This window comes from Sturnus vulgaris, chromosome 19 (assembly GCF_052056855.1).
Source record: "Sturnus vulgaris isolate bStuVul1 chromosome 19, bStuVul1.hap1, whole genome shotgun sequence".
Classification (NCBI taxonomy): Eukaryota; Metazoa; Chordata; class Aves; order Passeriformes; family Sturnidae; genus Sturnus; species Sturnus vulgaris.
In genome coordinates, this window is record NC_142261.1 from 8,393,745 (window position 1) to 8,420,713 (window position 26,969).

At 37.9% G+C, this 26,969-nt stretch overlaps 2 protein-coding genes across 3 annotated transcripts in view; one reads left to right on the top strand and one right to left on the bottom strand.

The window, feature by feature from the left end:
• The window catches only part of PI4KA (phosphatidylinositol 4-kinase alpha), a 53,474-nt gene that overhangs the window by 19,698 nt on the left and 6,807 nt on the right, over positions 1–26,969 (bottom strand). The window contains exons 8-25 of one of the 2 annotated variants that reach the window (XM_014894580.2): positions 25,484–25,632; positions 24,821–24,886; positions 23,750–23,846; positions 23,195–23,386; positions 22,371–22,471; positions 21,484–21,613; positions 20,615–20,747; positions 19,832–19,927; positions 18,945–19,128; positions 18,105–18,208; positions 17,003–17,171; positions 15,691–15,741; positions 2,867–2,975; positions 2,256–2,392; positions 1,247–1,380; positions 1,001–1,083; positions 659–729; positions 418–542 (exon numbers count right to left, since the gene is read on the bottom strand). In XM_014894580.2, coding sequence (XP_014750066.1) covers positions 418–542; positions 659–729; positions 1,001–1,083; positions 1,247–1,380; positions 2,256–2,392; positions 2,867–2,975; positions 15,691–15,741; positions 17,003–17,171; positions 18,105–18,208; positions 18,945–19,128; positions 19,832–19,927; positions 20,615–20,747; positions 21,484–21,613; positions 22,371–22,471; positions 23,195–23,386; positions 23,750–23,846; positions 24,821–24,886; positions 25,484–25,632 — 2,131 coding nt within the window. The remainder of the gene's footprint in view (positions 1–417; positions 543–658; positions 730–1,000; positions 1,084–1,246; positions 1,381–2,255; positions 2,393–2,866; positions 2,976–15,690; positions 15,742–17,002; positions 17,172–18,104; positions 18,209–18,944; positions 19,129–19,831; positions 19,928–20,614; positions 20,748–21,483; positions 21,614–22,370; positions 22,472–23,194; positions 23,387–23,749; positions 23,847–24,820; positions 24,887–25,483; positions 25,633–26,969) is intronic. The other variant, XM_014894581.2, reaches the window with a different exon arrangement.
• Positions 4,289–13,140, top strand: SERPIND1 (serpin family D member 1). The gene is made up of 5 exons (XM_014894582.2): positions 4,289–4,468; positions 6,447–7,315; positions 10,941–11,214; positions 12,107–12,251; positions 12,626–13,140. Exons 2-5 carry the CDS (start codon positions 6,463–6,465, stop codon positions 12,815–12,817), a joined length of 1,464 nt encoding a protein of 487 aa, XP_014750068.2. The 5' UTR covers positions 4,289–4,468; positions 6,447–6,462; the 3' UTR covers positions 12,818–13,140.

The following is a 26,969-nucleotide window of genomic DNA, read 5'->3' on the forward strand; positions in this document are numbered from 1 at the left end:
CACAATAACCATGGAGAGCTGAGCAAGGCCATCATCTTATCAAGGGAGGTGCTCAAGGAGCCAAGTTTATACACCCCTAGGTAAGCTCATACTCAACAGAAGCCACAAAGCCTGCCATGGCTCACGGCAGCCTGCCTTTATCCAGAGCCAAAAGCTGAGGAGAGCTATTGCACAGGAGCTGAGACTGCATTTCTACCATGGGAACTTTGCTTTGCTCCACCCATGGCAATACTAAGCAGATACACATTTTAACCAAGGGTTTCAGAGCTCAGGCTAAAAATACCACTGAATACAACTTCTCAAGGAGATGTTTCAGCAGAAGTAGCAGCCAAGAAATCCACTTGACCAGTGTCACCAAGTGCCTAAGCAACCACTAAACAGTTATTGTGAAAAGAGAAACATGAAATCTATACTCACTTGTCTACCAGACCAGATAAGTATTTGTCTGCAACTCTCCTGATCCTCTTGTGAATGTGATTGAAATTCACCAGCAAGAACTGAGCATGTCTCTCCAGCTCTTCTTCATTCTCCTTAGTTTTAGGCTAAAAAACATGCCAAAGAGAAGTATGAACCTCTTAAAGGACAGATAAACTCACTTTCATAAACTGAAATGAGAACATTTATATAAATTCAAAATTTTAGTTTCCAGGTAACTTACTTTATCAGCCATCATTGTCAGGAAAGCTTCAAACACCTTATCAGCAACAGCTATCACACACTGCATCATGCCTGAGGAATGGAGAGAAGTGACAGGTTTCATTGTCAAAATGACATTTGTTTTATAAACCAGGCTTAACAGTTTAAGTGTTTATGTTTACTCAGCCAATATTAAACTTGTTTCAAAACAAAACCAGTGTTCTTGGCAAGAATAAAGCACCAGCAATCTGGTGAACATGATTCATTTTGTTATACAGCTGCTTGATTTGTTTCTGCTTCGTGGACCTGGAGATAATTCCCTCATACCTCAAGTTGAGAGGAAACCTAGACAGGTAAATCTTACCAGATTTGTCTTTCTGAATTGCTTTATCTTCAAAATAGCAAAACATGACTTGGAAGCGATCTTGGTCAGTTGAACGCAGCACCCTAGGGAAGGAGAGTTTTGTAAGCTGGGCTGTTTGGAGTTTTGTTTATTTGTTTCAGTTTTTGTTTATTTTAGATTTTGTTTTGGCGATTTACTGATCGTTTTGTTTTAGGAATTTTTTTTGCTGCTTCATAAGTGAAAAAACGAAATATAGATAAAATATACCTCATATACTCTAGGCGGTAAACAGAAAGGAGATAGGTAGACATGGCAAAGTCCAACTTATTGATCAATGCTGACACTTCTGGAGGAGGATCCAAGAGATTGATTATGGTACTCCGTAGTTCATTTAATTCAGCCTAGAGATGAATACATGAAGTTATCTGAAGTGGGAGTCTTGGATTAGTTTGTGTCCTCAAACATGCATTCAGCTATTTGTTAATGTTTCAGCCTTCACAAACAATATGTCAGGATGCTTCTGCCTGCAGACTCAGACCAACCTCCCCTAACTCAACAAGTCACAATGCTTCAAATACAGAACAGAATTAAATTTGGAATCAAGCTCCTGGCAGAAATAATTGCTAATTCCCATGCAGTTACACCAATGAAGAAATATAATTCCTACACTAAATGCAAGTTTGACCACCATCAGCACTGTCCAGCTCCTGAAACTTCATGGACTTATGTCAGTCTTTGGTGTCACAGAACTACATATCTAGGCACAATGATTTCTGTATTATTTGGGAGCCAAAGAGATTTCATAATCCAAAAAGAGTCCTTGGGAAAAATCTGTCCTGCAAAATCTGTCCTATAAAGGGAGAGAGAAGAATACCAGTATCAAGCCAGAGCAAACTTAACATTTCTTTGAAAACCTGAATGTGTTGTTTCCTTTCAAACTTGGTTGATTTTCTTTTTTAATCAGTGCAAGATTTGTTGGGTACCAAATGGATGAAAAAGCACTAAGAGGCTTCCATCTCCACAGAGACTTGATTTCTACATCTAATCAAGGTGGTGTAGCTACCCCACTAACAGTTGTGTTAACACTCCATAAAACTGACCCCAAGTCACTTATGCACTCTGATGTTAGAAGAATAGTGTAAAATAGCTGCTTTTCACTAAACAGGAGGCAGGTTGAAAGGGTGCTGTGCTATTTCAATATATCACAGGTACCATGTCATTTAACACTGACAGACAGACATTATGGAAGGAGGAAACAGAAGAAATGAATTCCTACAGAAGTCACGGTGTCGTTCTTCATGGCAGAATTGTACTGCAGGACAGATCGGAGTGGCTCTTTGCTGGGAAATGTGAGTAACGGAGACTTGGTGGCAATTTCACACACACCTTCATACCACTCTTCTGGCCAAAGACCTGGAACAGAAGTAGAAAGAGGAAGGTGGAATGAGGGATTAAAAAAAAAAATCAGGTTTCACAAAGTTACTTGCATTACCAAGCTTTGCACTACTTCTAGGGCAGATTTTCCATGCTCTTAAGCATAGACACTCAACACACATGATCCATGCTCCAAACTTAGTCAGTATGATTAGGTGAAGTTTCTACTTAATTACCATTGTACTTCATGTGTCTTATCTTCCATTTCAAGAATCTGGCTATCAAAACTCATAACTAAGGCTATTAACTTAGGAATAAAACTATGTACAAGTTGTACTATGCTGAATCTGATAACAAAACTGCAAAGATTTAAAGAAATCCCACCAAAGAACTGTCATGTCAGCTTTGAAGTGTCTTTGTGCCTGTAATTTTTCTTCCAGCTGCGAATGGTTTGCAGAATTGTATTTAGATTCATCAAAAGTTTAAATGTTGTCCTCCTAGAATGCAGAGTACCTGATCCTTCCACAGCAAATCCCATCAGCACTGAATACAGCCAGAAATCACGGAACAGCTTCTGCAGCCTGGGCTTGGCCTCCTTGATGGGTGGCAAGCGTCTAGTGAGCTACCAAAGAAATAAAAATTAACATTAGAAAATGCTGGGAATTAGAATAACTTAATTCCACACTAAGGAATCAAATAATGTACCTTCTTTACCTTGATTTACAAAGGTAATATTCTTTGTCACCTATGAAAACTAGTATTATACTGCTATTATTATATTGAAGGAATTAAGTTCTTTCTGGACAGCTGAAAGGCTAATTTTGAGAAGCCTGAAGTAAGAATTTCCTTTGTTTTAAACAAGAATAACACCATGCTGATACAGTAACCTCAGAGGAGAATACATAATATTAGTATACTATCCACTGCAGGGAGGAAGAAACCACATGGTCCTTTAAACTGTGCTGTAGACAATGCCATGCAGCTTTGCTTCAGTGTAAAGGAACTCCAAACAAAATAAATATTCGTTAAAAACACTTCTGGTTGCTATTGTTTATCAGCTTTGTGGAAATACATTGAGGCACCAATTGGGGATCTTTCATTGTTTGCACCCACGCACAGAATGACATCAGTTCTGAAGAATTTATTATCCAAACAAGCAAGTAAAAGAGCATTATTTTCAACACATTTATTAACATTCTCTGATACTTTTTTGCACAAACAGCTGCTACCACTGGAGAAGCAGTATATCATCATAGCCAACATGATATATAATTTTAGATAAATTTATATAATAAAGATCATAATGTGTTATCCTAAAAAGAGTTAAAGCACAAGCAGTGTATAAACTGGAAAAGAAAGTGTCCATTAAACTGCAAGCTTTATTCAATATGACTGTATATTACTACTGTAAACTTTATTAACAAAATGTTACATTCTAATCTAGCTTGAAGACGTTTTCTCTAACCACAGTAATTCTTTCTAGGTATGAGAGCCAGCAGTACTGCAGCAAAACCTTACATAAAGCCAACTTTGGATGCATTTGTAAATCATGAGGGAGATTAGTCATTTAAAAAGGAAAAGCATGAAAAAATCTCTCAATTATAATAAAATCAGTGTGAGTTTAAGCTGGTGAACAGCACTATAGTAAAAAGCTGCTTGTACAATGGAAATCTTTGCACCAATACAACCCCAGCTGAAGAAACCCCATCACAACCACAGAGGCCTCAAACACATTTGCACTAAGATGCTCCCCCGTCCCCCCTTTCAGCACAAAACAGCAGCTGCATGGATTTTTCTGTCATTAACAGTCAAGTTTATGTGTGTGCTTGACTTTGAAACTTTACATACACACCGATTTTTGCTCAAAGACCTTCCTCAAAAGGGAACAAGTACCTGCAAAGCTATAAAAGCAGTTCAACAAACAACAGAGAATTCAGCAGAGATCACCAGGCAAGGGAGGGATTTTGGCTGACGAAGTAAGTTTAGCAGTGTTTGGTTTAGAGAATGTTTACTTTGGGAGATACACAAAAAGCCAGCGTCAAAGTTCAGATTTAAACCCTGCCGTTCCCTTTACTTGAGCTTTTCAACACATCCTTCCCATACAGTGGCTTAAAGGTAAGCTTCATTTACCTCTCCTGTTATTTTGGGTAGATCTCACCAAAGACATACATATTGCAGAGAAGGGGGATGTTTTGCCTGTGTAAGTGCAGCTGAGCAATAACTGAGTTTTGGTGAAGACAAAAATGTAAAGTTGGGAATACAGACAGCAAATTCTGCTGTGCCAAGAGCAGAAAATGTTTATCAATGGTTACTGGACAGACTATCTCAGCCCTAAGGGCCTGACTTCTGGGGGCGGGGAAAAAACAAATGATTTTATGGAGAAACAATAAGAAAAAGACTGACTCGAGATGTTCAGTCACAGTGTAAAACAATTTCATAAGCATCTTATTTGGATCCTTCGTTTTTGCAAAACAGTGTGTTCTTTTATATGGGGGGATCACCTTAAATGGTTTTAGGATTTAAAGCAAATTAATCTGGGGGAATTTAAAAAATTAATCAGCTCTGTTATTTCAATCCTTTTACAACATGTTTGGAAATATTTTCCTTCAAGGTTTTATTCACTGATACACAGGTCAGTGAACAGGTACAGGTATGTGAACCTTTATACTTTACAGAACAGCTCTCTTTCCTAATTTACAAAAACAGTTTAATCAACATCTTAGTAAGATTTTTGTTTTAACTGCATTCAGTATTTTAACCTGTATTATATTGTAACTGCCTTTTTACTCAATAAAGTGTATCAATTGAGATTAACTTTATAAATTCCTGAAATAAATTTATAGTTAAGTCTGAACAAACCCAAGGCCTGGCATCCAGACATCCATTCAGTTTCAGCTCACAGATCTATTGAACACCTACATTTTGATCTCTGACTGTCACAGGAGGCAATTATACTTTTTCATATATTTTTAAGATCCCTTTAATTACTGCACCCAATATTATGGTGAAAAGTCTCTCAGACCTACTTCTTGGTAGAGAGTTTTACAGCTGAGTAAGTCTGATGGACTCTCTTCAAATATCTACTGAAGAAAATTTTTGATTTTAAAAATAATTTGAAAATGCAACAGTCCAATACTCAGTAGATGAAGAGATTGATTAAGTTGCCCTTAGAAAAATGAAGGTCCTACTTAAATGTATTCTCAAACAGAAGAGGTGAAAAATCTAGAACTGGGATCACAGTAAGCCTGGAGAAACCAAGTTCTGAAGGGAGTTCACAGATATTTCACATCACAAAGAAAACAGAGAGCACTACAAGTTCTGCAGTGCTACACAAAAGTAAAACAAAACATAACTAAGCCAAAAGCAGAATCAAGCCAATCCATTACAAAAGTGGCAGATGAGGACAGAGAGCTGCAGAGAGGGTGCACAGGCATTGAGTAACATGCCCGAGTAAGGCCCTGAGCAGGCCAGGACAGACATTTATGCCCAACACTTCCCCCACTGCAGCCCCACTAATGGCACTCAGTGCAAATACATGTCTTTCAACGTGCCTAGACTGCCTTTATTCACCAGCTTGGTGCCTTGCTTTTCCAAAAAACTTCCATTTTTGTTGTAGCTACAGGATGTTTGTTTTTCAAATTTTTCAGTAAATCTCAGCCTTCTGGTATGCTCCTGCAGGGGAGTTCCTCTTCTTCATACCAAGCTCAAATCTTCAAACTTAACTTCGCGTTGTATTTTCAGCACACACTATTCACACAATTAGTGCACAGTTTAAGTGTAAGGGTTTAAAATAGTCAAACATATTCTGGGTAATGAGTTTGTAACTGTTGAAGTATGTCAGTAATGACTGTTTGTATGGGAGGAGGTCAACCAATTTTTTGGCAGGCTGGAGGCATTGTGTAAGCAAAACAATTACCAGTAAAACAGACTTATCCATCTAATTGACATCTGTTCCACTAAAAAACAGTGCTGTCGAACAAGGTAACCACAGATCTGCTGCTGCAATAGAAATAAGCATGGATCTAAAATTAGGGAATAGATAACTAAAATTCAATTACCCTCGACCCTCTCAACTTGTTATGCTGTCTTCCAGGCTTTCACCTGTCAGAATGAAGTTTCTATTTCAATTGCTTGCCCTTGCTCTCATTATAACCTCCACATTTGGTGGAGTCAAGGACGTCACTGAGCATTTTGAAAGCCTTAAAGGTGCACAGCCACATGAAAACGGGACCTTTATGCCAAACCTACCAGTCGAGTTCCACAGAGAAAACACCATCACTAACGACTTGATTCCTGAAGAGGAGGAGGAAGAGGACTACCTAGACCTCGACAAGATATTGAATGAAGATGACTATAGTGATGTTATTGATGCTGCCCCACACATGGTTTCTGAAGTTCAGCAAGGAAATATTCTGGAACTATTCCAGGGCAAAACCAGAATCCAGCGCCTCAATATCCTCAATGCAAACTTTGGCTTCAACCTTTACCGCAGCGTGGCAGACAAGGCCAGCTCCTCAGACAATATTATCATGGCTCCTGTCGGTATTTCCACTGCAATGGCTATGATTTCCCTGGGTCTGAAGGATCAAACCCAGCAGGAAGTGTTATCTGTTCTTGGCTTTCAAGACTTCATTAATGCCAGCAGCAAATACGAGCTCATGACCGTTCACAACCTCTTCCGCAAACTCACCCATCGGCTCTTCAGGCGCAACTTTGGCTACACACTCAGGTCTGTCAATGACCTTTACATTCATAAAGACTTTACTGTTCTCAATGATTTCAGAAACAATATGAAAACATACTACTTTGCTGATGCCCAACCAGCTGATTTCTCAGATCCCAGCTTCATAGCCAAAACCAACGAACGCATCTTGAAGCTGACCAAGGGATTAATAAAGGAAGCTCTTGAGAACATAAACCCTACAACACTGATGATGATTCTTAATTGTCTTTACTTCAAAGGTAAGAATCTGTTATTTCTATCTTAGTGATGGATTTTCTCAGTTTGCAATGCAGTGCCATATATCATTAGAAATCCCAAACAGAACTTAAGTCTAATGTACACTACTAAAAACCTACTGAGCCCCTCATTAGGAATTTGTATTATTAGCCCATTTTTTGCCTGTTTCTGTAGCACAACAATGTTCTGAAGTTAGTGGGTATTGTATACATAGAGCAAATGCTTACTACTTCCAAAATTTTAATGACTCAGTGAGACAGAAAATCAACATATGAATGCAGAATAGCCCAGAAAGCATAATCTTTGTAGAAGTATCAGATGGAGAGGTACAGATGCACATGCAAGTCATTCGTCACATCACATTCAGTCCTGGTGTCACTGAAATTGTACAGGTAGATTTCAGTTAAAGCACTTAACATCTCTGAAGTATTCAGGACTCATACAAACAACTACAAAGAATTTCAGCTTGAAGGAAGCGATTTTTAAATATGATCAGAGTGTGATCCTTGTCAGGCTAAGGGAACCTAAAAGAATAACCAAAAAACTGTTCCTCTACAACTAAAAGCAAACACATTCACTACATGGAACATTTCAGTTAATTCATGAATGAATTAAAGCATGAATGGTCAGCTTATATGGGCTTATATGGGCTCCTTCATGTATTAGTAAAGGCTGAATAGTTAAAGAGGTTTGAAATAAAGACTTTACAATATATTCTTATTATAAACCCTTATTTTCAACGTCTTTACATTTAAACTAAGAGTAAGATAAGTTATCTGCCTCAGGTTGAAAGTTAGTTAGTTTTTCAACAAACTTCTAAAATTATATTAAATGAGCAAGAGGTGGGAGGTGCCAATGAAAGAACAGAGGATAAATGGAAATCTGTTACTGACTGCTCAAGATGAAAATCAGATGAAGGTTACTTAAAACATGGATAAGGAAAGTTAGCCCAAAAGGGTAACAGTGTTTGCAAGTACAACACAGTCCTTTCCATAATTCATAGAGGAGTTTATTTTTCCTCAGTTATGTCCCTGCTTCCAGGAAACAAAGGCCTCTCTTACACCTGCCATCTCAGCAGGTTATAGAAGCAACATTCCTATAAATGTACCTTTTCCCACTCACTTTCAAGGAATTACTTTCTTGAATAATGCTACTTACCCCTAAAAGAATCTGAAGCAATCACTAAAATAAAATCCAGATAATCTCCTATTCTCAGGTACCATCCAACAGGCACTTAACTTGTATCCTTGACTACATCCCTGATGATCATATCATATCATATCATATCATACTAAATATAAGGCTTTAGTGCCTGTTAAACCATTCTAAGAAAAGGACTATACAAAGTGAAACATATATTTTCATAATTTGGTGAAATTTGAAATATTTCACTTTTGTTTCACTCTGAAGTTATTCAATATTTGTCCCATCTCAAAATAACAAAAACACCACAAAAATAGACAGCTGTGGTATTGGAACTCTTGAGTTATCAAGATCAAAAAGACTTTAGGGCTTTTCTTCTGCCCATGAAGTCCTGTTAGTCCAAATTGCCTTGGTGCCATCTGTTGAAGGCTGTAATTTCTAACCCTCAAAACAAAGATCAATTCTCTACTGCTCTCATTCTTTTGTCTTACAGTGAGTCTCCTGGGAATTCTACTTTGAGTAGAACTGAACTTTTTAAAAGCAAATTGTGCTCCTAGGTTTCTTAGTTTCCCCACTACTCCTAACACGCCAAATTTTGTCCACATCTTTCCATCTGCACTGTTTGTACCACTGCAGAAAAGCTCAGATAAGCCTTCAGAACTAAGAAACTTATAAACATTTTTAGATATACAGAAATGCTCAGTACAAGTGAGACTGAGTAGTGGGATACTTGACAAACACTGTGAAGTTTTAAGCTCCTTTTATATTAAAGGACATCAAGAAACTATTGGAAACTATTTATGTTGGTAAGAAGCACATTTTATCTTGTATAGATGTCCAGCCTACCCCCCATTCAGCTCTGAGTAATCTTTCATGAGCTTCCTATCAAGTAGGAGCTGGTTATTTTAGCCATGGCAGTTTTGGTAAATGACAAATGTTGATGGGTCCAAAATGTCGTGATTTTTTCTGAGATTCCAGTCACAAAAGCAATAGAGGAGTCACTCAATGGAGACAACACCTGCCCACCACAGACGGATCCAAAAGATATCCTGGGGGAAAATTCAAAACAGAGAGTCACAAAAATCATGAAGAGCCAGCTGGTTTCAGCTGCCACACAGCTCCTGCTGGGGATCAGTATCCTACCCAAGAAGAATTCATTTGCAAAACTGAATCCAAGGAAAATGTTCTCCAGCTCCTCTCTTTCACTAGGAAGAGCTGATTGTCTCCCATCCCTCAGTGGATGGCAGTGCTGCTGAAGCTCCCCTGGCCCACAGCAGCCCCATGTCATTGGCCAGCTGGAGTCCTACACCTGTGAATTCTGCTCCCTGAAAAACAGCCAGATACTGGGTTTTCCTTAGAAGTGAGACAATCTGGGAATACCATAATCCATTTTATACCTCATACCTTTCAAACAATTAACCACAGTCTGATCACTTCTCAAACCGATGGTCCCTACCAGCCTGACATGTGCAGGAACTATTAGAATGAAAGTTGGACTTAAGGCTTTTCTTTTTTTATTCACAGCAAATCTGGCAAAATCAGACTAAGAAACCAAATAAGGTTATACTGTAGGCTCTCCACACAGTCACAGTCACATTTCTCACATACTTGCTTGCCAAAGATGACTGAAATTCCTGAGTTTTTACAGGAGATACTGGTAACCCTATTTCCACTATAATCTTCTTGCTTTGTCTGCCCCTTTAGAAATGATGTTTATTCCAGGGACACAGTTCTATAAAAAGACCAACAGAATACTGCATTTTAAAAACCTTCTTTCAAACAGTCAGTAAATATTTTTGGTATCCAGAATATCTCCACATAAAAAGCTTCAAACCCTGACAGCAAAGTTTTCTGGCCTGCAAAATGTATTGGGCTGCATTATTTGGGCATAAACCTGTCAGATTTCAGCACATCTACAGGAGCTTGGTATCACATCAAACTGGATCATAGAATTAAGTAGTCAACATCCCAGCTCTTCAGATTAAGACAGAAAATGAACCATTCTGAATGGACTAAGGTAACATAATGCTTTCAGCACAGCATCTTTTATAAACTTATGCAAAATTGAAACCAGTCCTCGCTTAGTTTGATATACCACTAACGTTCTCCAAATCAAAACTGGATTCAAGCATCACATCTCTCAGAAAATACAGCTGGGTCAGGTGTTCTGCTAGAGGCAAACTCTAAAATATATTTTGCATCTGTTTAAATTTCCAGATCCCTCAAAGGGAAAAATAATACATACCAACCAAATTCTTATTTCTTGTCATTCAGAACACTCAAATCAGACAAATGTTAAGTTAGAAAGACAAGAATTTTGAAGTCACTTCAAAACTTGTATTCTAATTCAGGCTTCACTGAAATCAATCTCCTGCAGTAACTCCCAATCCATGTGACTTAAAAGGTTAGTGTAAAGCTATCCTGGGAACATTTCACTAAACAGCCACCTTGGGGTTTTCTGTGTGTTCTGCATGGTACAAACAGGAACTTGGGAGAACAAGTTTCCAGTGGAGATGACGGTGAAGCGGAGCTTCCGGCTGAACGAGAAGCAGACGGTGAAGGTGCCAATGATGCAGACCAAGGGCACCTTCCTGGCTGCTGCTGACCCCGAGCTGGACTGCAGCATCATCCAGCTCCCCTTCGTGGGTAACATCAGCATGCTCGTGGTGCTCCCACACAAACTGGCTGGCATGAAAGCCCTCGAGAAGCAGATCACACCTCAAGTGGTAGAAAAGTGGCAGAAGAGCATGACAAACAGGTATCTGCTGAAAAGCCTTAATGTATTTTCTTGATGAGACTAGTAAGTAAAGCATGCAGAGGATAATATATTTTGATTGAAAATACAAAATCCAAAAAATTGATTTATTGAATTAGAAATCAGGACTGGTGATCTCTCAAAATTTAATACCATCAAGATATCAAGGACGACTGAGGTAGAAAATAGTAATGAAGGTTCAAAATTCTTTCTACTGAGAACTTAATGATGTAGATTTAAAGAAAACTTTCTTACTGACCAAGTTTATAATAAGAAAGAAAAATAAGACTGTGAAAATAACAGATTATTCTGTGCCAAAACTCTTGGTAACATCAGCCTACGTTCAGTTCAGCACTGAGCATTCAACAGAGCTGTGTGTAAAGGAACACATTCCATAATCAACAAAGGACATCACAGTTATGGGAGAGGAAAAAAAAAAAGCCTCCTTGAGGAAGATGACAGGGTAGGTGTATCTGTCTTCAGATTCGATAAAAAGAGATGATTTGTGTTGAATAGGAATTCAACCTATTTCTGTTGTACACAATAAGTGACAAATCTCCAGTTTAGTACTTCAGAAAATGTGACAGCTCAACACTTATTACAAGCATGCACTGACTGCTCAAAGTCACATACCTTAGATACATAAATAATGCAGATCATAATAAATGGAATATCAAACTGACAAACTAACAGTTTTCACAGGGGAATTAATTTTTTAAAGCAGTTTTAAATTCATGATGCTCAAGTTTTGAAAGCAAAAGTACAGTCCTGTATATATGTGTCCTGCTTGCTGAAGACAGCAAAAATTCCAAACCACAGAGGTCTGTAAAGCAAAGGAGTCGTGCACATATATATCTGCTCAATGATTTTTCCTTTTTGTGTTTATTTTCACTAGAACAAGAGAAGTGGTTCTGCCTAAATTTAAGCTGGAGAAGACTTATAACTTGATTGATTATCTGAGATCCATGGGAATAGAAGAACTGTTCAATGGAAAAGGCGACTACTCTGGTATATCAGAGGAGAAGATCACCATTGACAGGGTATTTACTCCTCACTTCACCTCCTCTCTGATTAAACTCTATCACCCAATAACATGGCAGCTCAGTAACAATATTAAACAATAAGCTAAACTAATATTTTTTCCTCATCTTTTCTGGAGGACTTAGGAGGGAGGGTTGTGGGTTTGTCCTTGTCTATTCACATAATGAAGCACATGTTTAATCAGATGTCAAGGGCAGTGAGAGGGTTGTGGTCAATCAGGGACAGGTTTCTCCACAGAACAAATCCCAAAGGTTTTTGGTGCTGTGTAGGGTGACCAGCACGGGAAGAGGGGAAGGCTGTGAGCACATCATTCATGTACTTAGGAGAGCCTCAATTTCTCCCACTTATTTTCCTGTTTTGTTTGTCTGAACAGTTCAACCACCAAGGCACAATCACAGTGAATGAGGAGGGCACAGAGGCTGCAACAATAACCACGGTGGGGTTCATGCCTCTCTCCACTCAGATCCGCTTTGTCGTGGACCGCCCCTTTTTGTTCCTCATCTACGAGCACCGCACCAGCTGCCTTCTCTTCATGGGCAGAGTTGCCAACCCAGCCACATCTTAAAAGCAGAGAAGAACCTCCAACACTCTGTTACACATGGGCTGTATAATTAATTATCTTCTAAAATACCAGTATCATAAAGGAAAATTTATTGTCATATTAGCCAATACAAAAAAGTCACTGGTATAAAAAGAAAACGTATTATCTACATGTAGTTTCTCATGAATGGACTCACAGCAGCGGATAATTTGACTGCAATTTAAAAAAAATGGTTAGTGCCATGTATTGATACAAGTGTATAACTAGAAAAAAAAATCACAAAGTAACTTACACTTTGTGTTTTGCAACAGTGTATAAAATATAATCAATAAAGTATTTAGACTATCTGGAGTCTTGAAATTTAGCTTGAAATTTTAGGATGTCTGTTTATGATAAATAGGACTAAGGTAATCCTGAATACCTGACCAGCCATAGACATCTAAGTCTCTCCTGGGCATTTTACACAATCTAACCTGAAACAAGTCAAATGACCCCATTCCTTACTTTGCTTACCTCATTTAATATTCAGTGAATACACACAATGTGTATTAACACCCAGACTGATGCAGACAATGAGCCTCATGGACCAGTGTATCAAGTAAGAGGAGACAAATGCCTTGGAGGAATGAAATACAAGGGACCCACTACTTTTCCCTGATCTATCTTGTATTACTTCAATACTTCCTCTAATCTTCATTGGTACAAGAGGTATCAGAATTAGGCCAGCTTGGTAAATGATATAAATATCCTCAGAACACCCTTTAGAGGGAAAGCAGTCAGCAAAATGCTCTTTTCACTGGCTCAGTATGACCTCTCTAGAAAAGAAGCCTTTTATAGCAATCACTCTGTTAATATTCCAGTGCACTCTCGATGATTGATTTAATGGACACAATCTCAAGTCACAGCAAACCTTCTGAATCATTCCAGTAACAACACAAATTCTGTTCAAATGAGTCACATTTGAAAATGAGAAGATTTACCCACACTCTGTAGAATGTCACTATCTACCTGGTACAAGGAACAGAGCTGCACCATACATTCAAATTATTAAAGACAATGAACATACCTCTGCATACTTTACATCATACCTTTTAAAAATGTGCCTCATAATCCAGTGAGTACTTTTTATTACTTTTTGCAGTGTCAGATACTGTATCAATCTATACACCTTATAAATTTGTCTTATGTTAGCAAAAACACACAAATAACCTTTAAACCAACTGTTATTGTAGGAATTTTGAATTTTCTTAAAAAAGGTGTTTTTCCAATATTAACTTGTTGATTTAATTTTGTTTTTATATACTACTGTTTATAATTTTGCATTTACTCCAATTATATGCTCCATACACAAAGCTTTTCAACCTGTCAGCCAGTGAAATACTAGTATTAGATGATGATGACTGATGAAGAGCTGATACTGAATAGGAAACTCAGATGTTTCCCCCTATTCCTGTCTTTCAAGTCCATCATGTGATAGACAATTTTCAGTACTGGAAGTGCACAACAGAAATCATTAACATTCATATACACATTTTATTGGTTTATCTGTATTCAAAAAGGAAACCATACACAAAAAAGAAAAGCATATGCAAAAGATTAATTATTCATGCCCTAGGTTTAATTAGTTTATCAATGATTGAATGAGCTGGAGCATCTGCAATATGGGTTTCTGGGGATTTAAGTAAAGACAATAATTCAAGGCAAAGAGGTCAAGCAGGAAAGCAAATCAGCTACTGCTCAAAACTCATGATCTTCATACATTGTGCAAGAAAGTCAAATATTTGCTTCAACAACCATAATGTAACCATTAACTCTTGCTTCAGATTCTGGCACTATGTGACTGCATTTAAAGGTCACATTGGTTAAGAAAAATGCAGTTATCCCCAGCTATTCAGAACAAATATATCATCAATACAAATTGGAAACAGGAAAGCACTTCCCTAACTTTTACATCAAGTTCCCTAATAAGCACTAATGTTCTCTCAATATGCAAGGAATTGTCCTGCTTTCACTCAAATCAGCAAAAACATCATTGACAGCTGAAAAATGCCACCCACTAGAACATCTCAATGCAGGACTAGCTGGCTCATGCAGAAACTGAGCAACTATCGAATAACAGTGATCCAAGACATTTATAAACACATTTCTTTAAAGTTAGGAACTGGTTCTTGTGATCACTGCTGAATTTGGGGAGGGCAGATGTAAGAAACCAGTGGAAGAGATATAGGAAGGAAAGGAAGAGTTCTCTGATCTTTAACTAGTGCTCATTTTAGACCCTTCTCTTTGACAAGCTTCAGTGAAGAGGTTTGAGGGGGCAGAGTATGAAATGAATGCTTTTTTCCTGCCTGTTTATCCATGTGCAGTATGAACAAGCTACAAGAGGCATCCCTACTGCAAGCATGGGATACGTTTTTCTCTTTTGTCCCACCAGCTGCGCTGGAAAAGTTCCACAGAATAATTCAGCTTCAGGAGGGAAACAAGCAGCATGAAGCCTTTTGGCCTTCAGGAAGTTTGTCTATGGATCTTTTAGATGTGAGCCTTTTTTATTTTGTTTTGTAAAAGCTACAGCAATTAGGAAAATAGCCCTGCTGACCAGGTAACATGCCTTGGATGTATCAAATTTTCTGTTGGAGATCTAGGACTACAATTTTTTCCTGAGTTAGCACTTCTAACCTACAATCACAAAAAATTCTTTATTTTCAAGAGATTTGTCATTATTAATCACATGTTTCATCCCCTTAGAGCAAGGTATTATTTTAGAGTAGTACTACATTTCTCCTGGATGGTAATCTCTGCCCTAGCAGTCAATCAAAACCATTTTACTTGAAATAGCACCAATATTTGATAAATGTGAGAAAAAATTATTGTTTGCAACAACTCATCCATTGGATACTCACCACAGCAATGACAGGAATAAGCACACCCAGGTTCCCTGCACTACTGGAGGCCTGGAGAAGAAAAAGCAAATGATCAAAACATCTACAAAAGCATTTCTAAAGTATTTCCACAAAGTGGAATAAACCAAAAGGAAGCAATTTAAAAAAGCAAAAACAAAGAAGGAAATAAGAGAGCAATAAAGAAACAAAGTCAAATAGCCTTCAGATGAAACAATGATGGCACAACCCAACAAAAACAAATTTCAGTTGTCTTTCCTGGAGAGTCAAAATAAAGCAAAACATAAGATGGGTCTTAAAATATTTTTAAAGGGAATAAAATAATAGCACAGAAGACACTCTAAGGGGTAGGGACAACTGGACAAAGTCACCACGGTTTTTTTGTCAACTTCAGGACAATCCACTGCACGTGACTCACTGCTTCAGAGTCAGAGCAGAGATACAAACTAACTGCAATAGCCAGAACCCAGCAGAACTACACAGTTTCTGTAGAAACCCCACTTTTAAGTGGCATTTTTTGTTTAAAAAAATAAAGTATCAGCCTCTTTATGAGGCTTTATGTGTTATATAATACATGGCACTGAGGGTGAAGAAGATGGAATGATTTCCATTCCTGGGAATATTCAGGGGACATCCATATCAACTGTCAGCAATAACAAAAGAAAAATAAGATATTTTTTCTTCTCCTCACAGAAATCACTTTTGAATGGTTGAAAATAGAACAAAAAAAAAAACCACTGAACATTTTAATGGTTATCAAGCAAATTTTTGTGTGCTGAGAAGAAGAGACATAGGCAAACTGATGAAGAAAAACTTGCTTTTGTTTGGGGAGCACAGCATGTGCAGTTTTACCCTCTTGATCTCTTCTTGAAAACGAAGTCTTCAGAATACCTTTCATAACTTGTACTGTGCATTGAGCAGAATGTGCTAGTGAGAACTGCTCACAGGATCTTAACACTAAAGAAACACTGCCTCCTAGCTCGATCCATCTGGCATCTGTCATTTCTCCATTTGCAGAACTGCACAGCTCTCAGAGCAGCAGTTTGCCTCCCACATTGATTCCAGAGCATCCCAAGGTTTCCTTTGCAGCTCTGCCTCAGACACTGCAGTTCAGGAAGTCTCAGTTGAACTGCAGCTGTCCCCTGTTTTATCTGGGACACTCCACATGGATCAGTCAGGCATCCTAGACCTGCACTCACACTCCACAACCAGAACACACTCTCAGGCTTAGCACAGTGGGTTTTCCCTGTGTATTTAGCAGTGCCACCTACACAAAGCACAGCTGCACAAAATTAAAAACCAGCGTGTATCTGACCTTCAGTGCTGGTCCTTTTTCACTTGCTCTCTCACTGGCTCTCTTTCCTTCCAGCCCAAGCTGAACAAACAGCTCCAGCAAGTTCATCAGCAGCTCATCCACAAGGTGCTCTACCTGGATGTTGGCAGCGATGTTGGCCAGGGCGTTAATGACTGCCAAGGAGCAGTGCCTGAGGAGAAAGAACAGTTACAAACAAGCAGTCCCGCAGGTTTTATATTTTCTGTGTTTTCTTCATATTACTGATAGTAACTCCTGCAATAAGGCTACTGACATATTTTCAACCAGTTTTTCTTCTTGCTCTTTTTACGAGCATCACATCACTTTACCGACAATTTAAATGCAATCGGTATTTAAGTGAAAAACTATTTTTAAATTGTGCCTTTGGAGGATGTTCCATTTATGATGCTGTCATGGTCACAAGGAAAGTACTTCCCTGTAGCAGACAAAAAGCAGCCAAGGACAGTGTTTCTGTTTTGGGAAAGCTCTTGAGCAGAAGAATCAGAGCTCCTATCAGTTGTTGAATCTAAGATTGCATTGTTAAAATATACTGAGAGGAACAGCCCTCTGAGCTACTCCCATTCTGCACTGAAAGGTATCCAGCCTACCCCAACTACCAGCAGAGCCAGTGATAATCTTTACTTCTAGTGGGGACAACAATGCATAACTTACATACAAAGAATCAAGTTGTTAATGGTTTGCATTTAATCCCTAACAAGTACCAGGACCACATAAAAACAAAACAAACCCCACTCTCAGCTTTTCTGGGCTAAGAGATTTAGTAATAATTACTACAATTTCTTCATTAATTACTGTAATTAGAGATAACATAAGTCATCAATGTAAATTATCTTTCACAAACTCTGACTCCTTACAGAGGTAAGAGTTATCAATGCTACCTGTAGTGAAAAGCATTTTCAGGAATCTCTGCATTTTGAAGCACTATTATTTTTAAATCAATGCCTTTCTTTTTAACATCAAAGAACAGTACAATTTATAACCTTGTAATAAAATTTAATAGTGGGGAAAAGTGAAAAACCCCAAAGGAGCACAAAAGCTGTTTTATATAGTTTTCATACATTTAAGAGACACAGCTAAGTGTTACCTGTATCCATGGTCCTTATAGTCTTTTGTGGCAGAGTAAACAACTGAGCTTGCTTTAACACTGATTTGCTGAAATAGATTCCACACCTCACCGTAAATGTATTGCTGCAAAAAACCAAAACCAAATCCCTCAGTAAAGCTTGTTGAATACAATCTCTCTAAAGAACAGCCCTGTAAAATAGTCTATTACCAAGTTCTTCAGATAGATGTGCAGCCACAGCCTGAGCAATGGTTTCAGTTTCCATGAAGCAAACAATACAAGTGCTTTTGTGAATGTTTTTAATTGATCAAATTTTAGAAAATGTATTATTTTCTTAAATTCTGCCTTCCTGATGGAAAAAAAAAAATCAGGCTTCTGAGTTCTGGCAATTAATTGCTTGTTCAGAGACACAAATAACATTTGGAAAAAGTCAGTTGATCTTTGTATGACTGAAGAAGACAATCTTCCATATTTTTAAATGTATGAACCTACAAGAAAAGGTTTCAAACTGATTTTGAAAGTTAATTACTGATACAAAAAGAAAATACTCTCCACTTATTTGTGATAGGCCACGTTTAAAAACTTAATAACTTTTTAAAACATTGAGCTTGGTGGGCTTTATAGTCTTTTTTTTTTTAATACATTTTCTATGGGGATTCATCTTCTTTACAGGGACAGCATTTAACACATCATCACAGTTTTTATTTTCTGATATCACAAAGACTGTACAAGTGTCTACCTGTAGTGAAAAAAAGAGAAGCCTTAAAAGCCTTCTGCAAATGCACTTTCTAAAATACCTTTCCATCTAACTAAAGGAAAGGGATCATGAAATGGCATTCTCTTGGCCAATTCTTCCCTTACATTTCCAGTGATGACCAAGCATCCAAGCTGATCGATGATGAGTACATCAAGATGAGAAGGTGGCTGGCAAAACTTCTGCTGCAAGATCTGCAGGATGGGTTCCATCATTTTTGGGGTGTCCCTCAGTGCCACTGCAATGTGCCCTAGAGCACGAATTGTGTGGTCAGGAATCAAATGAGCTTCCCTGTTAGGAAAACAAAGAAAAACCCCAAGGTGAAAAACATAACTGTTTAACAGTTGTCAAGATCCCATTTACATTTCACATAAGTAACAGTTCCTATACTAAATTTAAATATCACTAACAGCTTTAATACTGCCACTCTACACATCCTCAGCATTAGAGGATATACTTGCACAAGTTGATTTTCAAAATTAAAAATTACCTCTCCCAAACTTATTACTGAAGAAATCCACACTAACCCATGAACAAACTGTTCTAAAAACAACAGGGAAAAGAGGCAAAAATGATGGGAAGACTACTAAGCCAGTCAGACCAACTACTACAGAACCTCCCCCATGAGACTTCTTGATTGGTGAGTCTCTTAAAAGCAGAGCAGAATGCCTTAAGTAAAAAGATGTGTCTAGCCAAAAAGGACAGCTGAAGCTTCAAGAGAGAAAGCATCACTCAGCTGAGGACTCACAATTGGCTAACATTCACCAAAGATTTCCTGATCCAATCAGCTAAAGCTGAATCTGTACCTCTCAGTATGAAAATAGGCTCAGCTCTGCAAAGGCTTGGCATAGGAAGATCTTGATCCCATGCACAAGCCCATTAATCTCAGAGACATTTAATTCTAAAATAATGCTGCCAGTACTTATATATTAGAATAAGTCTCAGATTCATTGAGTGAAGGAAAAATTGGTTTTATGGCTGACTGACAACTTACTTATCATTCTCCTGAGAGATGTAGAGACGGTTGGATAAACTGGCAAGAAAGGCCTCAACAATCACTGAATCTATAGTCAAGCCAGCTTTCAAGCACCTGAAGTAACAATGGACAGAAAAAATACAATGCATCAATAAAACATACCACTTTTAGCTACTGCAAATGCATGCCATCTATTTATAAGGGAAGCAGGTTTATACTGAAGAGTAAGAACTGATTGACAAGGAACACTGCAGACACATTTCAGAAAATGAGCCGAGATTCTACTTCTGCTTTCTCAGAAACAATAATGATGGGAATATGCAATAAGGTAAATTCAGAATCCACTGCTTTGAGACTTTAATTCCTTGTCTCTAGTCACCAACTATGTCTTTTCTCTATCTCTCTGTAGCTGTCTAAGAGGGAAGAATAATCACTGCCCACACAAGTGTGTGACAATTCTTGTGTTACAGGAGGCTCACTCAATGTGATATCCTAAGCTGAAAACAAAAAAGAACCTACTCAATATCTACAGAAACACCTACCTACTGAAAATGGTGACTAGCAGACGTGGGAAGCAAAACATTAAGACTAAATTATTATTTTACAGTTAGGACATAAACAGAACCAAGAGATGCCTGAAGGAAAACGAAGTCATGACCAAACAAGGCACAAAGACTTCATCCAGCACAGAGCAGAATCCATTATATGGGCACTGTACATTTCTCCCAGGGACATGGCATATATCCAGCATGGTGCCAGGGAAAGAGCACGTGTCCAGCTTGGTGCCAGCCGCCCTCTTACCTGCAGATGTTGTCTATGGCAATGTCACGCAGCTGCTCGTACATGGATGGCTGACCTTTCTTGCCAGGCATTACATTTAGAGTGGACTCTGAATGCTCGTTGGTGACACTAATCTTGATGTCATTCCCGCCTACTAAGAACACAGGTGTACAGAAATCAACACCACTTGATGAGCTATACAAACCATTACTGCATTTGACTACTCCTAAATTATTCCTAAATTTTGCCACTTACTTCTTTAGTGTTTTGCTCTAACATTACAATACTGCTTCTGCATCAGCAAGTGATTAGAATTAGAACATTTTTCTTCTGGAAATCATAACTCAATATTAAAATTTAAAAACAACAACAAAAACCTGTTAAATGCCGAGACAGTCACGCGGCTGGAGCAGAGGATGTGTGTGGGGAGTGTGAGGAACGTGACCTAGTTCACTCTGGAGAAGAAGCAGCTTTGGACAGACCCAGTGGCTGCCTCCCAAACTGCAAAGTAGGCTACAGGGCACACAGAAGCAGCCTTTGTAGGAGAATTAGACACAACAGCCACAACTTGAAACAAGGGAGGTTCCAACTGGGTATGTGATTTCTTTTCCCTCACTATGACAATAATTATGCACTGGCTCTGGCTGCAGCCTCACTCAAGACAGAAGTGCTCAGTGTCAGCAGAAGAGACACAGCAGTTCTACTGCTTACCCTTAGATACACTTCTACCAGAATTTCATTTGCTTCCCTTCTCCCCACCTCCAAAAAAAAATACACAATTCCATCTCCATTTCCACCTACAGCTGCTTTACCACAAAATACCAAAAAGTATGAAAAAGGCACAGAAATTGGAAAACAATCACTCTGGAACATAGGCTTTTTTCTTTTACCTGTGTGATACTGGCTGTGGTATTTGTAAAGTTTCACAAGCACTGGGGAAGGTATCACAAGAAAGTCTCTCAAAGATGGATTTACAGAATGAACCACAACAGGGAATCTCTCACACAAACGACCCAGACCCTACAAAGGAGAAAAAAAAAACCAAAAAAAATCAAGACAAAACCAATAAAATACAGCTTTAGAATAACACAGCACTATTTTTATTTCAGCTGCAAGCTTGCAACTTCAGCTCAATACAAACAAACAGAAAACAAAACAAATCCTACATAGTTTTGAGGCATTCAATTTTTAGCAGAAGATTTAGACATTTTAAGCCTCTAACTGTTTTAGGTTATTCTAGAGTGTGTCATATACCACTCAAGCCTTGATGCTCTCTTCCTGGGTGTTTTCACAGGAGTTACATGAAATGAACTCCACTCTTCAAAAATACAGTAACTGTACAAGTTCCAACATTCAGAGGAACCTGATAACTTACAACTTATGTGGTGGAAAACACCATATTTGTAAGACTAGAAAGGTGCCCAACAAGACAAAAATTCAAATAACCAAGGCTTAGTCTATAACCTCAGTGACCTGCCAGTCCCAATATTTTAAATATTTGTGTAATGGACTAAGAAGCTAGAGTTCAGAAATGAAATACTAGTTAAAAAAACCCTCATGAATATTATTCTTCAAGAAGTACTTGAGCTAAGAAAATTCTAGAAGCAGTTCCTTGTTTTCACACCAGACCTCTGAAATCCAAATGTAGAACACAGTGATGAAAACTAATAAAAATAGCAGATAAAGTGTTCTAGCAACCTGTAAAACTCCCCAAAGTCTCATTCACTGATACAGTGAGTAATTACAGTAATGAATGACAAACACTGTAAAGACAGACCTGCAAACAGCAAATTAGCAGTGGCAAGTGAGCAATTATGACTTTGCTCGAGGTTTTTGACTGCAGCTTCTCTGATAACTTGATGCACAGGTTTTCTGCACCTTAAATAAAAAAATCCAACAGAAAAAATTATTTTTGATTTGTTATTAGGCCACACACAACCCAGTGCTTACTGGAATTTCTAAAATATTGGAGAGAATTTATAAGCTTCAATCTTGTTGTATAAGATTTAGTGCTGCTTCTGCAAATACAGTTTTAGAAACTCAGCACCTGCACCAAACAGCTCTGCCAAACACTGACTCAAAGAATGACAGTACTAAAAGCTGATTTTGATCATAATTCATACTGAACAGAAATCAAATATTGCAATGTCCAAAGGAAAAAAATCCTTCACATATTCAGCGGATGTAAGATTTAGACAACAATAAAGAAAATAGAGGAAAAGTAAGAAAGAGCTTCCCAGTCCTTCTAGCAACAAAGAAAAAAGATTTTCTTTAAAAGAACCACTGAGAAATATTTCAGACATTAGGAGCAATAAATACAACACAAACTAGAAAATAAATAGCTGCATGCAATTCAGCATTTACAGCATCCCCTGGAGATAAGTACTAGGAAGTCTGTTTCCATTTCTATAAAGAGATGTCTGACTACCCAGCCAACCAATCTGACAACCTTTTGATGGAAGTTTTACTCTTGTACTCTAAAAGTAAAAATTATTCCACTGAAATTTAATATTTCTCTGAGCACCATCTACTCCATAAGTATTTCTACAATTTAGAACACAACAAACAGACACTGCAGAGACCCAAGAGCATTTTTCTTACTTTGCTCATCTTTCACAGCCCACACCATGAGATCCACACAGGCAGCATTGGCCTGACAACGCAGTTTTAAAGGGCTCAGTTCATTGTGCAGTCGATCCACATCGTGGAGGATTTTCTGAAGTTCTGACTGGCTGCTGTTGAATTGCTCCAGCACAAAATCATGGATTTCCTTCACAAATGAGTTGGGAAGGTCTAAAGAAAGAAAATGAAACAACGTTATACTGGAATAACAGCATATATAAAAGTCATTGCTGCATTATAAATGATATTATTTAATCAATTTTATGTCCTGTCTAATAGATGAATATCATAATGAAGTCCACCAATTAATAGACAATCCAAATGCCATCTATTAATCCTTTTAATGGTAGTCAAAATATTTTTTCTACTTTCATAAGACCTTTTTAATACGGAAATATTTCAGAATACAAATTTAATACCAGAAGTAGAGTTCCCAGGAAATGCAAACCCAATGTTCAAGCACTCAGTACAAAGCAGATGATGTTTGTGATCCCAAACATAATGAAGGATAAATTAAAAAAAATACTACTATACCTTTCATATAGTATAGTGTGTCTCTCAGCATTTTAAACTGAGCAAGGTAAAGAGGGTCACTGAAGGTTTTGTAATATAGATCTGTACTAGAACCCGTCTGAAAGAGAAAAGAAGTAAAGGAAATACTTTCCATTATACAAATAAATAAATCCTATTCCACCTCCACAATGTAAACAAGCATATAAAACAAGTACAAGAAGTAACCTCACAGCTTTTCCCCTCTACTTTTAACAAAAGAAAAAGTACAGCCATTCAAGGCATTAAACAAAATTCAGTCACTGATTTGAAGAGCACATCTGTTTGTCTAACAATGGGACTAAAAACAAGTAAGAAAATAAAAGGGGAGGACTCAAAACTGTCACTTTACAGAGATGGCAAAAAGAGAGGCTGAAGTTGTCTTCACTCCAATGTACATTGTGAACATGGCAGTGCTCGATGTGGGAGGCTGAGAGCAAAGCAGAGTCATTTCTGCACACATTTCAGCACACACCCCTTTCACCACAGCTCTATGCCCTGAGGAAATGAGGCAAACTCCATAAAATGTGGTGGAAGCTGTGACAGAACTGCACCCAGGGGAGGGGAGAACCAGTCCTTGTTCTGAAACGAGGACTCACAGACCTAAAGAACCAAGTCTGCAACCCCTAAAAGTCCATGAGCTGCAACACTGACAGACTCATAGGAATGGCACCTAAAAGAGCAGCAGTGATTTCCAAGCCACAAACTGAAAACAACCAATGCATTTCATATATGTGAAAAAAAGACAATGCTACTGCAATATGCAAGAAAGACCTTAGTCTACAGTAAACCAGTTTTGGGCAACCAGTGCTGTAATTGATTAGGACAACAGAGCTAATATAAGAAAATAACTATTTCTTCCTACGTGAAAAATATCACTCCTCCTCACCATTTTTACATAGTCCAAGGCTAGATTTAAACCACTGAATGAACTGTTCAAAAAGGAAATTTGTATAATTTTGCAAAGGCGTACCTTACATAGGTAAAGTACTAATTTTGAAAATAGTAAAGCAAAAAAATTAAGTCATTAAAGAAGGAAGTTATTAAAAACCATACCTCTGCAACTTCAGCTAGAACTGCATCTAAGGTCTTCAGAAGAGAATCCTCAACTATCTGCTTCACCTATGGAGGGAAAAAAAAAAAATCAAACTAAAACAGGATGTTTCTTGTTAGTGACTCTAGATAGGAGGAGGACTTCATTTAATAAAATTTTGCTTATGTATAGAAAACACAAGTCACTTCACTTAGTCACTACTAAGCCTCTGATGAAATTAAGGCTGCAACAAGAACATTTGAGCCTCTCTGCTGTTCCAGAATAGCTGATGCCAGAAGCAGACGGGGTCTGCAGCTTCTGTCACTTGTGTGAATTCCCAGCAAACAAACCCTTCAGGAAGCCTCACTCTCACAGCAAAACCCAATCCTCTATTTCAACAACTAGCAGTATGCAGGTCACACCAGAACAAGTGGTCTGCAAGACTCAAACAGGAAGAAGTTCATATAAACTTACTTAATTTTCCAAATTCTGCATGGTTTATATGAGAGTTTTTCAGGAACGCTATTGAAGCATGACATTAAATACCATAAAAATAAAATTACACAAAGCTTGAGAGACAAAGACTGTCATTTTACTTGCAATTCTAAAAGCTTAAAGTGCATCTATTTCTAGCAAATATCTAGAACACAGTGTCACTGCAATCTTCATAAGGAGCCATCATGTACCATGTTCAACAGCTGTCGGAGCATTTCCAGTGGGATGTTAAACTCTTTATTGTTAATACCATTGAAGAGAGGAGAAACTGAAAAGCTGGAGCTGATCGTGGAGAAGTAATAATCAGGATCCAATGCACTACCATCAGGAAGATATGAACCTGATCAGAAAAAAAATAACGGAAATACAAGTTTGAGGAGAAAAAAGATATTAACTTTCTTTAATAGAAACATTTAGCCACTACAAAACAGTTCTAACACAGTCTTTAACTTGCCAGAGGTGCATTTCAGCTCATCCACTGGTAAATTAAGACAGAAAGCTATGAGACAATTGTCATTAGAAGTTTGCTATCACAACAGAGAATTCATTACAATAACTAGTCTCCATGTCAGAGATACTTCTGACAAACTTTTCCACACTTCTGATGTGCAACTACCTGAAAACGTTTGTAAATGCCCTTTAGATCACAAAGAAGCACAGAGATGCAAAGAACAGGTCAACTCAAACCTATATTGCAAGGTTTTCCCCTGTTTTAGATGAAATGAACACATGGCACAGAGTTCTTAGAATAGGCACCAAATCACCATAGCAATTTGAAAGCAAAGAGAATCAAATTATTTTTCAGAATTGAGTACTCCATTAAGCAAACAACTTGCTCAGCAAACTGCTCTTGATTCTGTTTCCTCTTGAGAAATTACATCTCATGCCTTTCTGAAGTGCTCAGCTGGCTGTGCTAGAGTAACGTTCTTGTGATTAACAGGCTTTCAAGCAAGACTATTTATCGACAACAACAACAAAAAAAGTCCTCAGTTCTTTTTTTTAAGCTGTTAGCCTTGGCCAGAAAAAAACCAATGGCACTATTCATCTTCTTCAGAAGGCAAGACTATCACAAACTATATCAACAGAAGTAATACAAGGACTGACTGTAGCTGAAATATTTGGTAGAAGTCAGTACCGAAAATAAAATCCTGACTGGAACAATCATAACTCTACCAGAGAGACAACTAAAATAATTCAAAAAATTTTACAAAGTTGTCCACTATTCACCTACAGATTTAAGATTATTTCTGCTCTACTACAATAGTATCTCTCTAACCTGCAGCCTTTGGGTTTTGTTTATTTTTTTAAATTCAAACCACAAAGACCACAACATTGAAGAATACGTTGGCTCAACACAGTAGACAGAAGATAAACAGGTCTGTTCCTACTTAGCAATTTAAGAATTACCCTGCAATCCAATTATATGACTCAGGAAGAGATGCCTCTAGAAACAGCAATGTGAAGGAAAAAGAAAAGTCATGTGGAAGAAATTAATTTAAGCCAGGGCTTAAGAGAAGGATGGCCCAGAAACCGAGAAAGCCCAAACTGTTAAAAACCTGAAAGGGTCCGACAAAACCAGAGACACCAAAACAGCTCAGATGCAGAGTTTGTACTCACATGATTCATGAAAGAGAGTTTATTTCTAAGCCCTGCTTTGACTTAGAACTCACAGATGGA

Bases quoted from the DNA above. Each gene is read 5' to 3' on its own strand.
- SERPIND1 (XM_014894582.2), top strand. From the start codon at position 6,463: ATGAAGTTTCTATTTCAATTGCTTGCCCTTGCTCTCATTATAACCTCC. The intron at 7,316-10,940 runs GTAAGAATCTGT...TGGTACAAACAG, and splicing joins TAATTGTCTTTACTTCAAAG to GAACTTGGGAGAACAAGTTT. The intron at 11,215-12,106 runs GTATCTGCTGAA...TATTTTCACTAG, and splicing joins CAGAAGAGCATGACAAACAG to AACAAGAGAAGTGGTTCTGC.